Source organism: Pezoporus occidentalis, unplaced genomic scaffold (genome assembly GCF_034315485.1).
Source record: "Pezoporus occidentalis ecotype Australia unplaced genomic scaffold, CSIRO_AGI_Poc_V1 ctg37, whole genome shotgun sequence".
NCBI lineage: Eukaryota > Metazoa > Chordata > Aves > Psittaciformes > Psittacidae > Pezoporus > Pezoporus occidentalis.
Window position 1 is genome coordinate 1656729 of NW_026915691.1, and position 13996 is coordinate 1670724.

General features: G+C 61.7%; 3 protein-coding genes across 5 annotated transcripts in view; 1 reads left to right on the forward strand and 2 right to left on the reverse strand.

Annotated features, from left to right (window-relative positions):
- The window catches only part of RITA1 (RBPJ interacting and tubulin associated 1), a 46132-nt gene extending 42648 nt beyond the window's left edge, over positions 1-3484 (reverse strand). Inside the window, exons 1-3 of one of the 2 annotated variants that reach the window (XM_062631177.1) lie at positions 3300-3484; positions 2121-2653; positions 1824-1938 (exon numbers count right to left, since the gene is read on the reverse strand). In XM_062631177.1, the coding sequence (XP_062487161.1) occupies positions 2164-2653; positions 3300-3484 (675 nt within the window). In that variant the 3' untranslated portion in view covers positions 1824-1938; positions 2121-2163. Of the gene's footprint in view, positions 1-1819; positions 2654-3299 lie in introns of those variants that run through there. The other variant, XR_009967123.1, reaches the window with a different exon arrangement.
- Positions 3485-3569: 85 nt separating this feature from the next.
- On the forward strand, positions 3570-11130 carry DDX54 (DEAD-box helicase 54). Of its 2 annotated transcripts, XM_062631161.1 has the most exons (19): positions 3570-3631; positions 5336-5474; positions 5557-5627; positions 5700-5885; positions 6375-6424; positions 6528-6569; positions 6818-6913; positions 6995-7116; positions 7294-7355; positions 7469-7600; positions 8029-8239; positions 8908-9042; positions 9215-9436; positions 9528-9601; positions 9683-9889; positions 9998-10143; positions 10215-10328; positions 10409-10513; positions 10647-11130. In XM_062631161.1, exons 1-19 carry the CDS (start codon positions 3590-3592, stop codon positions 11044-11046), a joined length of 2556 nt encoding a protein of 851 aa, XP_062487145.1. In that variant the 5' UTR covers positions 3570-3589; the 3' UTR covers positions 11047-11130. The 2 variants fall into 2 exon arrangements, with proteins under 2 accessions (XP_062487145.1, XP_062487146.1); XM_062631162.1 differs by lacking the exons at positions 3570-3631; positions 5336-5474; positions 5557-5627; positions 5700-5885 and having other exon boundaries at positions 6376-6424; positions 6509-6569.
- A 426-nt stretch (positions 11131-11556) lies between these two features.
- Positions 11557-13810, reverse strand: CFAP73 (cilia and flagella associated protein 73). Its single transcript, XM_062631175.1, has 7 exons — positions 13629-13810; positions 13083-13167; positions 12873-12977; positions 12606-12806; positions 12289-12510; positions 11854-12012; positions 11557-11769 (listed from the first exon to the last, which is right to left on the reverse strand). The coding sequence occupies exons 1-7, from the start codon at positions 13685-13687 to the stop codon at positions 11644-11646; spliced, it is 957 nt and encodes a 318-aa protein (XP_062487159.1). The 5' UTR covers positions 13688-13810; the 3' UTR covers positions 11557-11643.
- Between the last annotated feature and the right edge of the window lie 186 nt (positions 13811-13996).

Below are 13996 nucleotides of genomic sequence, written 5' to 3' on the forward strand. Positions count from 1 at the left end.
GGCAGCCCACAGCAGTAACAGAGCAGCTTTGGCTCATGTGATGGATGCACAGCTCCGGTAGAACAAGAGGACAGGGCAGCAGTAAAGAGTCAAATGTGAGTGAGAACCACAGGACAAAATCCATACAACCCATTTATACTGTAAGCAATACGGTCCGTGTGGTGTAAAGAGTGAGGAAGTTACCCACGGCTTACATTTTGGGGCAGTTAGCCCAGATTGCTGCTGACTCCCCTCAGTGGATCCCACTCATCCACCCGCTGCTAGGGAACAGGGCTCTGGCTCTTGTGTCAATCCTTAACCCTCTTGTCTCCATCTAGTGTCCAAATCACACTTCGGTTTCTCTCCCAGCCCACTTGAGACACCTGCAGGCTTGTTTGGCACCGTGCTGGCATCCACACGAAGCTGAACAGCCTCAGCCCCATCAGCATCCCCCGATGCTCCAACTGCCTCTGTGTCGCTGCAGTCTTTACCCAGCTGGACAGCACTTGCACTAAGGCAGAGCCTGCCAGGGCTGGCTGGGAGGACACCAGAGCATGACAAGACGACTTACTGTTTGACATTGAGCTCTCCTGCCTTTCAAGAGCAAGAATAACCTTTCTTGCCAACAAACTGGACCAGAATCACAGGCCCCTGGCTGGCTGCCTAAGCTCCAGTGCCCTTTGTGTGCTGAGGTGGGTCTAACCCCCGTCCTGCTGCTGCTCGAGGTGGCAATAAAGGCATTCCTGGGGGCAGAGTGATGCCCTTACCCTGGCTAGGTTTGTCCTTGATTGAATTTGAGGGAACGGTTCCCTTTGTGTGGGAGTTACCAAGCTCCCAGTGACTTCCCTGCAGCCTCCCTGCCCAGGGGAGCAGACCCCAGGTCGCCCAGCCCGTGTCCTTTATGTGCCTCCCTACCTGTATTCCCTCAGACCGAGCTGCACTTTCCCACCTCAGGAATGGACATGGAGGAGCTGCTCTGCTCAGCCAGCCTTTGGACACGCTACCCATGTGCGGATCACACAGCAGCAGCCCACGGTCCAAACATGAGGCCCAGCAGATTTGCCTTGGACCATTTATTCAGTGATGAGCTTGGTGTTGCTGTGAGAGCACCCCATGACCCTCAGTACAAACCGCAGGATCACGCGTTCACTCAGCACGTCCTCATCACCAGAAGCTGCTGAAATGCCTGTGGCAGACCCTTCTCCATCACAAACCCCAACCAGTCCAGGGGCATCCCACCAGCAGCAGGACACAGGGTGATGCCAGTCCTCACCTTCTCCTTCCTTGCCAGAGGGGACCATTAAAGCGCTGATGAAAGGCCAGCAGAGAGCCACCAAGATGGCCAGGGCTGGAGCATGTCCTGTGCACAGGGGCTGAGGGATTGGGGCTCGTTCAGCCTGGAGCAGGGATGGTTTTGGGGGGCTTCAGAGAAGCCTGTACCTGGGAAGAGGAGGTGACCATGAGGACTGAGGCAAGCTCTGTGCAGAGCAGAATGAGAACAGACACAAACCGGATCAAGAAAGGCTCTGCCTGGATATCAAGGGAAACTTTTCACCCCAAGGACAATAAAGTAGGGTCAGAGGTTGTGCCTGCCCCTCTGTCCTTGAGGGCTTCCACACCTCACTGACAGGAGAGCAGCCCAAGCCCAGTCACCTGCTTGAGCAGGTTGGACTAGAGATCTCCTGCAGGCCTGTCGAGCACGAGCGATGCTGTGGCTGTACACATGAGGGAGGACGCAGCAGGACTCCTCTCATGGAGCTGGTCAGCGGAGGTGCCATCAGGACCCTCAGACCTTAGCTCTGTCCCTGCCCGTCCCCACCACACTCCGCTATAGCAGTACCTGTGCCTGGTCCTCCTGGACTCCATGCTGCAGGCAGTCCTGTCTCCTGCTGCTCCAACTTCCCAACTGGACTTCCCGGTCAGAAGGAACCTGACCCGTTACCGCACCTCTGATGACCACTGGGCAGTCAATGGAAGCTGCTGTCACCACCACGGCTGTCCCACTCTGGTGCTGCAGGAGCGTGCCCTGCGCACGGAGGTCACTGCCCGCTTGGCACTGCAGGCACGCACGGCTCCCAGCACAGAGCAGCCCCATCCTTCATTTCCAGCCATGGAAAGGTGCAGGGTCCTCATGGACTTGCCCATCAGGAGGTCTTGGGTAGGCATCCAGAGGGATGTCTGGCTTCACTTCCAGGGAGGCCTGGCCTTGCAGGTACTTGCTGCCGTGCTGCTCCTGGCCAAAGGAGGTCCGGACACACGCTGTGACCGACCCAGCACCCGAGGGGCCGCGGGGGCTGTCAAGGGAACCCCGTTTTTACACCTTCCTGGCTTGGGGCTGTCCAAAGCCCGGCAGGGCCCATCCAAGGGCGTGCTTGGGCAGCCCAGAGACTGGGGTCGTGCTCTGCCTGCGGAGCGAGGCTCGCTCTCGGGACGCTTCCACACACAGGATGTGTCCCGTCGCGACACCTCCGAGCCCGCTGCGGCCGGCGCGTGGGCAGCTCTTACCGGGGAGCCCCTGCAGCAGCGGGAGAGGCCAGGCTGGGCGCGGGGGGCAGGCGGGGGGCTCCAGAGCAGAGCCTGGAGCTTGGCTACATCTTCCTTGGTCATGCGAGGAGCGGCGCGGGCCGGGCCGAACAGGGACTCATCACAGAAAGACGGAGCGTGGCCTCTCAGCCTGCGGGACACAGGAACCGTGCACCAGGATCGGCCACCGCACACGGGGGAGCATCAGGGTCACCCAGCACCCTCCTGAGGGCCACCCGCCCACCCCTGGATACTGAATATAGAGACTTAGACATAAGCAAGGCTACAGAGGTTCCTGAGCTAGGGTTTTACTGTGTATAGAGGAGACAGAGCGCAGGAGCTGCAACACCAGGACCAGGTGCCTTCTCTCAAACCAATGCAGGTTCCTCCTTAGAAACAGGTAAATGGCTGTGAAAGAAACAGCTCCAGGAGCCTCTCAGGGCTGTAAATCAGCCCACACAAGGACACGCAGTTAATCTGGCAAGAGCTCATCAGGGACTGCAGCAACAGGACATGGGGCGATGGGTTCAAACTGAAAGAGGGGAAGTTCAGGTTGGAGATAAGGAAACTCTTCCCTGTGAGGGTGCTGAGGCGCTGGCACAGGGTGCCCAGAGAAGCTGTGGCTGCCCCATCCCTGGCAGTGTTCAAGGCCAGGTTGGACACAGGGGCTTGGAGCAAGCTGCTCCAATGGAAGGTATCAAGGACTTGGAGCTGGATGAGCTTTAAGGTCCCTTCCAACCCAATACCCGCAATACCGGGGGTACGGGTACAACCGTGCCCCCGGGACCCCCGCTCACCTCCGCTGGCCGCTCGGCCTGGACCCGGCACCGGCAGCATCTGCCCATGGCGGGGCGAATGCGGGCGGAGGGGGACGAGAGGCCGCGGGGCTCCCGAACAAGGACTCGTCCACGAAGGATGCCCGAGGACGGCGGCAGCGGCGGCGGCCCCCCCATGGCACCGGGGCCGAGCCCGCTGCACGCATGGCCCCGTTCCGCTTCGCTCCGCCCCTTCCGGTTCCGGAAGGGGCGGAGCGAAGCGGAACGGGGCCATGCGTGGGGTGAGTTCCGCTTCCGCCGCCGTTACCGACATGGCCCCTGCGCGACCCCGCCGCCAGACCCGGGACGCGCCGGTACCGGGGTGGGGGGGACGGACGGGAGGAGGGGGGAGGCCACGGCGCGCGCGTTCCCGCGTCCTCTGCGCCGGCGGCAGCGCGCCACGTGTGTCCGGTGCACGTGTCCCGCGTCCACCGCGTGCTGCTGGGTCTGGTACCCGTGTACCCAGTAACAGTGTGCCAGTACTGATATCCACCATACTGGTGTCCCAGTACCGGTGTCCCAGTGCTGATATCCCCCATACTGGTGTCCCAGTGCTGATATCCACCATACTGGTGTCCCAGTGCTGATATCCCCCGTACTGGTGTCCCAGTACCGGTGTCCCTTGTACTGGTGGCCCAGTACCGATGTCCCAGTGCTGATACCCCCATACTGGTGTCTCAGTACCAGTGTCCCAGTGCTGATATCCCCCATACTGGTGTCTCAGTACCAGTGTCCCAGTGCTGATATCCCCCATACTGGTGTCCCAGTGCTGATATCCCCCATACTGGTGTCCCAGTGCTGATATCCCCCGTACTGGTGTCCCAGTACCGGTGTCCCTTGTACTGGTGTCCCAGTACCGATGTCCCAGTGCTGATATCCCCCATACCGGTGTCCCAGTACTGATATCCACCGTACTGGTGTCCCAGTACTGATGTCCCAGTACTGATATCCACCATACTGGTGTCCCAGTACTGATATCCCCCATACTGGTGTCCCAGTACCAATGTCCCAGTACTGATATCCCCCATACTGGTGTCCCAGTACCAGTGTCCCTTGTACTGGTGTCCCAGTACCGATGTCCCAGTACTGATATCCCCCGTACTGGTGTCCCAGTGCCAGTGTCCCAGTACTGATATCCCCCATACTGGTGTCCCAGTACTGATATCCCCCGTACTGGTGTTCCAGTACCGATGTCCCACTACTGATATCCCCCATACTGGTGTCCCAGTGCCAGTGTCCCAGTACTGATATCCCCCATACAAGTGTCCCAGTGCCAGTGTCCCAGTACTGATATCCCCCATACTGGTGTCCCAGTACTGATATCCCCCGTACTGGTGTCCCAGTACCGATGTCCCAGTACTGATATCCCCCATACTGGTGTCCCAGTGCTAGTGTCCCAGTACTGATATCCCCCATACAAGTGTCCCAGTGCCAGTGTCCCAGTATTGATATCCCCCATACTGGTGTTCTCCATATCGGTGTCCCAGTGCCAGTGTCCCATGTATTGGTGTCCCAGTACCAATGTCCCAGTACAGATGTCCCAGTACTGATGTCCCCCATACTGGTGTCCCAGTGCCAGTGTCCCACTACTGATATACCCCATACTGGTGTCTCAGTACCAATATCCCCATTACCAGTGTAAGTAACCATTCTCAATACTGATGTTGTCCCCCACCTTGCTCTCCCAGTATCAGTGTCCCAGTACTGATATCCCCCATACTGGTGTCCCAGTGCCAGTGTCCCAGTAGCAGTGTCCCTTGTACTGGTGTCCCAGTAGCAGTGTCCCAGTACTGATGTTCCCCATACTGATGTCCCAGTACCGATATCCCCATTACCAGTGTAAGTAACCATTCCCAACACTGATGCCTCCCATGCTGCTGTCCCAGTGCCAGTATCCCCAGTATTGCTGTCCCAGTATCAATGTCCCCAGCACCATTGTCCATGCCCTCCATGCTGGCAATGCAGAGCTGCAGCCTCTGGCACCACTGTGGCCGCAGCCGTGTCCCCACTGTCCCCAGGTCCCTGTGTCCCCGCTGCCTGCCTTCCCCAGCACCAAGGAGGAGGATGATGCCGAGGCCGATGCCGAGCCGGACACACGGGCCCTGGTGCGGGCCCAGAACCAGAAGAAGAAGAAATCCGGTGGCTTCCAGTCAATGGGTGCGTGTGGGGCCTGGGGCAGCGGTACCCGAGTGGGGACCGTCCCTCACCTGCACCCCTTCACCCGTCCCCATCCCCGCAGGCCTCAGCTACCCCGTCTTCAAGGGCATCATGAAGAAGGGCTACAAGGTGCCCACCCCCATCCAGAGGAAGGTGAGCGCGGTGGGTCCCCACCACGGGGCGGTGCCGGTGGGACGGTGCCGGTGACGGTGCCGTGTGCCGCAGAGCATCCCCGCCATCCTGCGCGGCCGGGACGTGGTGGCGATGGCGCGGACGGGCAGTGGGAAGACGGCGTGCTTCCTAATCCCCATGTTCGAGAGGCTCAAGGCGCCCAGCCAGGCCGGGGCGCGCGCCCTCATCCTGTCACCCACCCGAGAGCTGGCCCTGCAGACCCTCAAGTTCACCAAAGAGGTATGGGGTCAACAACGGGGTGAGTGGGGACAACAATGGGGTGAGTGGGGACAACAGCGGGCTGAATGGGGTCAACAGGGGGGTGAATGGGGACAATAACGGGGTGAATGGGGTCAACAACAGGGTGAATGGGGACAACAATGGGGTGAATGGGGACAACAGCGGGCTGAATGGGGTCAACAGGGGGGTGAATGGGGACAATAACGGGGTGAATGGGGTCAACAACAGGGTGAATGGGGACAACAATGGGGTGAATGGGGACAACAATGGGGTGAGTGGGGTCAACAATGGGGTGAATGGGGTCAACAACGGGGTGAATGGGGACAACAATGGGGTGAATGGGGTCAAAAACGGGGTGAATGGGAACAACGGGGTGAATGGGGTCAACAATGGGGACAACAACGGGGTCAGTGGGGTGAATGGGGACAAAGAGGGGAAGGGGTTTGGTTTTACCCCCCCCCAACACCACGTTTGTTTCTCACCCTGCAGCTGGGCAAGTTCACAGGCCTGAAGACAGCCCTGATCCTGGGAGGAGACAAGTGAGTTGTCCCCATGTCCCCACTAAAGCCTCCGCCGAGCCTGGCGAGGGGCTGAGCTGCCCCGTACCATCCGGTATGTCCCAGCCTCTCCCCGCTCCCACAGGATGGAGGACCAGTTCGCTGCCCTGCATGAGAACCCCGACATGTGAGTGGGGCCATGGGGAGGGGACACAGTGGGGAAGTGGCCCCCAGAGCCATCCGGGGACATCAGTGGTGCTTGCAGCCAGTACACCTGATGGATGCATCCCGGTGTTCCCTTGGAGCACCTTCCTGTGCTCCCCAGGGGGGACAGTGGAGTCTGTATTAGGTTGGATTTGGGACCTGTACCCACAATGGAGTGGGGACACTGTGCCCCCCCCAAACCAGCTCCCATCACCAGCTCTGTCCCTGCAGAATCATTGCCACTCCTGGGCGCCTGGTGCACGTGGCGGTGGAGATGAAACTGAAGCTGCACACGGTGGAGTACGTGGTGTTCGACGAGGCCGACAGGTCCGCAGCGGGGTCCCCGGGGCGGGCTGGGCACAGAGGGACCGAACAGGCGCTGCCATGTCCCGTGTCCCCTCCCTGCAGGCTCTTTGAGATGGGCTTTGCCGAGCAGCTCCAGGAGATCATCGCCCGGCTCCCGGATTGCCACCAGACCGTGCTCTTCTCCGCCACGCTGCCCAAGCTGCTCGTGGAGTTCGCCCGGGCTGGTGAGAGCACGGGGCAGGGACACGGTGTGATCCCACGGCTGGGCTGGGGCCGGGACTGCCAAAACGGAGCTGGGATAGCGCTGGGCCAGGCGGGTGTCCCCGAGCCGAGCGGTGGGGCTGGTCCTGGTAGCGCATCCCATGTGTGACACGTGGGCTGTGTGTCACCGCGTCCCGCAGGCCTCACCGAGCCCATGCTGATCCGGCTCGATGTGGAGTCCAAGCTCAGCGAGCAGCTCAAGGTGAGATGGGTTCGGGGGGAGCTTGAGGTGGGCTTTGCGCCCCCAACCCCTGCAAGCACCCTGTGGTGTGGGGATGCAGTGGGGCTGAGCTGTGCCCCCCCACCCCTTTGCAGCTGGCTTTCTTCCATGTGCGTGGGGACGACAAGCCGGCTGTGCTGCTCCATCTGCTCCGCACTGTGGTGAAGCCCCAGGACCAGACGGTCGTCTTCGTGGCCACCAAGCACCACACAGAGTATCTCAAGGAGGTAAGTGGCATTTGGGTGGGGTGGAGCTGGGACCCCTTCCCAGGCTCACTTGGGGTCTGCACTGGTGGGCATAGAATCACAGAATGGTTTGGGTTGGAAAGGACCTTAAGATCATCCAGTTCCAATCCATGGCATGGGCAGGGACACCTCACACCAGCCCATGTCACCCAAGGCTCTGTCCAGCCTGGCCTTGAACACTGCCAGGGATGGAGCATTCACCACTTCTCTGGGCACGTCCTTGCTGGAGTCTCTGCCTCTGTTTTGCTGGGTTGCAGGAGAAATCCCAGGATGTGATACCATGGAGGTGCTGCATCCACTTACCCCTTGGAGAGAGCGGGATGTGGGGTCTGGGTGGGCACCCGGGGCCCTGTCTCTTGCCTGTGGGTGCGTTCCCTGGTGGGATCTGATCCCTGTTCCCCGCTCCGCAGCTGCTGACGGCGCAGGGCATCCGCTGCACACACATCTACAGCTCGCTGGACCAGACTGCCCGCAAGATCAACATCGCCAAGTTCTCCCACGGCAAGTGCCCGGTGCTGCTGGTCACCGACGTGGCCGCCCGAGGGCTCGACATCCCCATGCTGGACAATGTCATCAACTACAGCTTCCCCGCCAAGGCCAAGCTCTTCCTGCATCGTGTCGGTGGGTGCCGGTGCCCTGCGCAGGGTGCATTGCAACCCGGGGGTCCCTCGTGGTGACAAGGAGGGTGCGAGTCCCTTGTCCCCTGTTTCATAGAATCACAAGATGGTTTGGGTTGGAAAGGACCTTAAGATCATCCAGTTCCAACCCCCCTGCCATGGGCAGGGACACCTCACACTAAACCATGGCACCCAAGGCTCTGTCCAACCTGGCCTTGAACACTGCCAGGGATGGAGCATTCACAACCTCCCTGGGCAACCCATTCCAGTGCCTCAGCACCCTAACAGGAAAGAATTTCCTCCTTATATCCAATCTAAACTTTCCCTGTTTCAGTTTGAACCCATTACCCCTTGTCCCTGTTAGGCTGGCACTGCTGATCCTGCCTCGATGGGGATATCTCTGGGGCAGGAGGTGACATCAGGGGACAAAGCAGTGTCAGAAACATCCCTGATCTCCCCCCTCGACTCTGGGAGCAGGGCTGGTGCCTTCCCTTTCCGATGGCACCACCATGAGCTCCCCTTTTCCCCCTTCCCAACAACCCACATCCCCTTACCACCCATGCCCACCTAGTAAATGTCACATGCATGTGCTCCCAATGGCACCAGTAAGTCCCTGCTGGGCTTCCATCAGGCTTGGGCTCTGGTTTCCCACTCTCCTCCATCCCTTTCCAGGTCGTGTGGCCCGAGCTGGCCGGAGCGGCACTGCCTACTCACTGGTGGCTCCCGATGAGATGCCCTATGTCTTTGACCTCCATCTCTTCCTGGGGCACCCGCTTGTCCTCGCTGGTACCCAGGAGATGCCTGCTGGTAAGGTCCAGACTGGGACACTGGTTTTATCCATTTCATGGAGGGGTATGTTCCCCCAGGCATGTTGGGGATGCTGATTTAACACCACTGAGCTCTCCATGGCCATTTGCTCTATTAAATCTTATGCTGCTGCCATGCCAACACGCTGACGTGGTGTCTCCTGGTACTGCAGATGCTGGTGGGGTCCTGGGCCGTGTCCCCCAGAGCCTGGTGGACGATGAGGAGTGCCTGCTGCTCACGGACCACGAGGGCTCTCTCGAGCTGCGGAGCCTGCGCCGTGTGGCTGACAATGCCCACAAGCAGTACCTGAGGTCCCGGCCCGGCCCCTCGCCCGAGTCCATCAAGAGGACAAAAGACATGGACGTGTCCCAGCTTGGCATCCATCCACTCTTCAGTGAGTTGCTTTGGGGACACCGAGGGAGGGGACCCCCATTCCCATCACCAGGGAGCTGATCTGTGCCCCTCTCCCTCGCTGTGTTCCTCAGGCGCTCGCTTTGAAGACACGGAGCTGGAGAGGCTGAAGTTTGTGGACAGCATTAAAACCTACAAGTCCAAGGCGGTGAGTTGAGACCCGTTCTCTGTCTTAGTTGGGTGGGAGGGAAGGTCCGTGCCGCTCATCCCATTCCCGCTCTGGGATCAGACCATCTTTGAGATCAACGCCACGTCCCGGACGCCGGCCAGCACCGTGATGCGCTCCAAGCGGCGCCACGACCGTGCCCTCATTGAGAAGTACCAGCGTGGGCAGCAGGAGAAGCGGGCGGCAGCTCTCAAAGGGCAGGGGCTGTGCCCGGCACCCCCTGCCCCTGAGGAGGGAGAAAGAGAAGGCGACAAGGAGGAAGACCTCCAGGTAATGGGGCAGGGCTGGGGGCTGGCCATGGACACACGGACCGGGAGCTCTAGGCTGTGCTGGGGGCTGATGCAGTGCTTTGCAGGGTCCTTCCTTGATCCCTTCCAGGACGTGTTCTCCAGCATCTCGGGCCAGAAGCGAAAGCAGGGCCGAGGGGGAGAAGGCGGCCCCAGGAAGAAGCTGCAGCAGTCGGCGCAGCAGGACAAGGACTTCTACATCCCATACAGGCCCAAGGACTTTGAGAGCGAGAGGGGGTGAGTCTGGGGGGGGGCTCCTGCTGCTGCCCTGCCCCAGCGGGGCTGCTCTCACCGCCTGCCCTTTGCAGGCTGAGTGTTGGTGGCGAGGGCAGCCCCTTCGAGCAGCAGGCAGCCGGAGCCGTGCTGGATCTCATGGGCGATGAAAACCACAACCTCAACAAGAGCAAGCAGCTGCTCAAGTGGTGAGTGGGGACTGTCCGTGGGCTGAGGGGGAGTGGGATCAGGGCTGGGGGGGGTTCCACCGCTCTCCCCTCTCCCACAGGGACCGCAAGAAGAAGCGTTTTGTGGGGCAGACGGGCCAGGAGGACAAGAAGAAGGTGAAGACGGAGAGCGGGCGCTACATCAGCAGCTCCTACAAGAACAACCTGTATCCTGCCTGTGACTGTGCCCTGCTCCTGGGGAGCCATCCCATACCCACGGCAGGGGGGGAGGCTGGTCAGACACCGCAGTGGGTCAGGCAATGGGGAGCCACCACACATCCCCTTAACGCACCGGCCCAGCTATGAGAAGTGGAAGCAGAAGTACAAGGTTGACGAGCGGGATGAGGACGAGGAAGAGGGACACAGCCGGGGGCAGTTCCGCGGGAAGCACCGGCGCGGTGAGTACCTGGAGCAAGGGGTGAAGCCCCCCTCATCATCCTCCCCATTGCCTCACCCCAAGCATGGCCGTGTGCCCCCTGCAGGGCCCACGCAGGCCCCGGCCCGGGTGCGCTCGGAGCTGAAGAACAAGCAGCAGATCCTGAAGCAGCGCAAGAGAGCGGCCAAGCAGCGGTTCCTGCAGAGCGGGGGACTGAAGCGCCTCAAGGCCCGCAACCGGCAGCGCGTGCAGGAGCTGCGGCAGATGGCCTTCGGGCGCAAGGTGCAGGGCACCAAGAAGGGCAAGATGAGGAAGAGGGTGTAGGGATGGGGGCTGAGCCCCGGCGGCTCCCCCCTCGCCTGGGCTGGGCACCGGGGAAAGGGGCATTAAATACGCGGCCGGTTTGGAGGACTTGGGCTCTTCTTTGTCCTTGTGAAAAGCACTGTGCCTGGGGTGATTCCTCTTTGGGCCACCACCAGGCGCAGTCCTAAACCAAACAAGTGCTGCGGGTGCATGGCTGGGTTATACTCATGGATTGGTTTGGGTTGAAGGGACCTTAAAGTTCATCCAGTTCCAACCCCTGCCATGGGCAGGGACACCTTCCACTAGAGCAGCTTGCTCCAAGCCCCTGTGTCCTTGAACACTGCCAGGGATAGGGAATATTTTGATGGGACATGCGTGAACATGAGCAGCAGCTCCCCCACTGTGTGGTACCCAGGTCCCACTTGCAGGAGGGTACCCCGGAGGGTCAGGCTCTGCCTTGGGGTGTCCCATCCCCTGCGCCAGTGCAGTGCCACCCCACTGTGCCTGTGCCACTGCCCCTCGCGCTGCCTCTTGTGGGTTCCCAGATGTGTCAGGCAGTGACCTCCATTCCCAGTGCTGTGGCTCCATGCTGGCCATGGCAGCGGTGGTCCCAGGGGGTTACTCGTGGCTCGGTGGCACCCCGGCACCCCTGTGATGCACACTGGTGGCTGCAGGACACGGCCCCAGCTGCCTGGGCTGCAGCTCAGCGCAGATGGCAGCCAGGTCCTGCATGCAGAGCAGCACCTGCGGATGGGAGCCTGATGCCACAGCCATCCGAGGACAGGAACAGCCCCGTGTGCCCCTGCCCGGGGGAGAGGCTGCACTGACCGTGTCCAGCTGCGCCTCGGTGTCCTCCAGGGCCACGTCTGTGCAGACCTTGAGCGGCGCAGTGGTGAGGTGGAAGAGGTTGAGCACTGCCAGCTTGATCTGCGCCAGCAGCAGGGTCTTCTCGGTGGCTGTGCTTTGGGCATGAGCCCAGCAGGACTCCTGGGCAGAGAACAGCAGAGAGCCTTTGCCCCCCCACTTCCAGCCACGTCCCCTGCAACCCCTCCCCTGATGGGACAGGGACACCCGGGGATCCTGGCTGTCTCCCCCATGCACAGCTGATGCTGCTTTATGGGTGCATGGGGAACGCTGGCTCAGCCCAGTGGATGCAAGCCAGCTTCCCACCACCACCACACTGGGCATCCCCCTCTTTGTCAGGTTTTGGGGTCCTTCTGCTGCCCCTCTCCTGGTCCTTATGCACCCCACGTCCCTCCTTACCCCCTGCAGCACCTCACGGTGGGCAGCCTCCAGGCACGCATGGAGCTGGGCCCGCTCAGTGGCGATGCACAGGAGCTCGCTGAGGGTCTCCTCGCGGTACCCCCGGAGCCATGCCCAGCCCCGCGCCAGCCGCTCCTGCCCCACTGCTGCCTCCTGTGCCAGGGCTGCCCGCAGGGCCAGCAGTGCCTCGAAATGGGCCAGCATGGATGGGACATCCTGGAACTGGGCACCAAGAGGGGGCTCAGAGCCTGCAGGGGTAGGGGGCCCGCTGCACCACATGGGGCTGGCCCCACACAATGAGCCTGGGATGTGCTCACCTGCCCCATCCTGGCCAGCACGTCCTGCAGGTAGCTGTGGAAGCGCTGGAGGCTCCGGAGGCGCTGGGCTAGGCGGTCCCTGCGCTGCTGCAGCCCTGCAAGCTGCTGGTGCAGGCGGGCGGCCTTAGCATCCTGCTCCGCTGCCTGTACCTGCGCCTCTGCTGCGCGCTGCAGCACCCGCTCCTGCCTCGCTGCTGAAGCCTGTGGTGTGGGGACGGGGTCAGCAGGACCCCCATGGCCACCCCAGCCCCAACCCCTGCACAGCACCTTGAGGAAGGCAGTGAATTTGAGGACAACGTCCCGGAGCCGCTGTTCCCTCTGGTCCAGCTGCTGCCGGCGCTGCGCCAGGCGCTCCATCCTCTGCCGGAACTCCTGTGGGGACATCAGGGATGGCAGCGTCCTATGGACAGCCCGTGCTGTGCCAGGGGTGCAGCACCCGGGCAGGGGACACATGGAGGGGCCGGGGTCTGCCCTTACCTCCCGCTGCCTCTGCAGCTCCTGCTCCACCTCCGCCACCTCCCGTCTCTTCAGCAGCAAGCGCATGGAAGGCCGCAGCGCGACACTGCCCGGCACCGGCACCGTCCTGCCATGGGCTGTGTGGAGCTCACCGTGCCCAGGAGGGGGGAACCCACCTCCATGGCACGAGCATGACCCCCAGGGGCCACTGCTGCCTGCCTGGGCTCGGCACCAGGAGCCGGGCCTGCTTTTCCATGCAGGAGTTGGTGGTTTTATCCCTGCCTTCCCAGTTACCACTCACCCTCCCTCCCCGCTTCAGCCTCACCCCACTTGGAGCAGCATTCCAAGGAAGGGGATGGGCATCTTGGCACAACCTCGGCTCTCTGATTAGAGCCTGGGGCATCCCCCTCTGCCTCCCCATAGCCCACAGCAGGGCAGCAGCTCTGCAGATCCCTCCTTCCCAGGGAGGCAGCAGGAGCTCTGCTCCTGGAGCAGAGGGAATGGTGTGAAAGCCACACGGGAGCGTGTCGGGGAGCACCTCTGCCCATCCCAAGGGATCTGACTCACAGCAGCCGCAGCTTGTCCCGGAAAGCCCTGCTCAAACGCTCCTCCAGGTCCAAGGCCATCCCTGCTGGTGCCTTCCCAGCACGGAGGACTCGGGGCAGCCGGGATGGCGGCAGCACAACACCGTTGCCAAGGGCAGCCGGAGCCTCCGGCTGCTCCCTGGGGTTTTCCGGGCCTGGCTCCAAGCACAGGGCCTGCACTCAGGCTCCTGGGGACACTCGCAGCCCTCTAAACCCACCCTGCACCGCAGGCCCCCAGCCCTCAGACCCTGCTCCAGCCTCCATCGCCCCTTCAGAGAGCACCGCACACCAACAGATCCCACGCACTGCCCCACTGAGCGCTCAGGGGTGTCCCCATCCCTCCTCCATCTC

What these genes read in the sequence shown, in the direction of transcription:
- CFAP73 (XM_062631175.1), bottom strand. Translation starts at nt 13,687, where the DNA reads ATGGCCTTGGACCTGGAGGAGCGTTTGAGCAGGGCTTTCCGGGACAAG. An exon ending in AGCTGCAGAGGCAGCGGGAG is followed by an intron (nt 12,978 to 13,082) that starts GTAAGGGCAGAC and finishes ATGTCCCCACAG; the next exon opens with GAGTTCCGGCAGAGGATGGA. An exon ending in CCGAGGCGCAGCTGGACACG is followed by an intron (nt 11,770 to 11,853) that starts GTCAGTGCAGCC and finishes TCCCATCCGCAG; the next exon opens with GTGCTGCTCTGCATGCAGGA.
- DDX54 (XM_062631161.1), top strand. Translation starts at nt 3,590, where the DNA reads ATGGCCCCTGCGCGACCCCGCCGCCAGACCCGGGACGCGCCG. An exon ending in ACACAGAGTATCTCAAGGAG is followed by an intron (nt 7,601 to 8,028) that starts GTAAGTGGCATT and finishes CCCGCTCCGCAG; the next exon opens with CTGCTGACGGCGCAGGGCAT. An exon ending in TACCCAGGAGATGCCTGCTG is followed by an intron (nt 9,043 to 9,214) that starts GTAAGGTCCAGA and finishes CTGGTACTGCAG; the next exon opens with ATGCTGGTGGGGTCCTGGGC.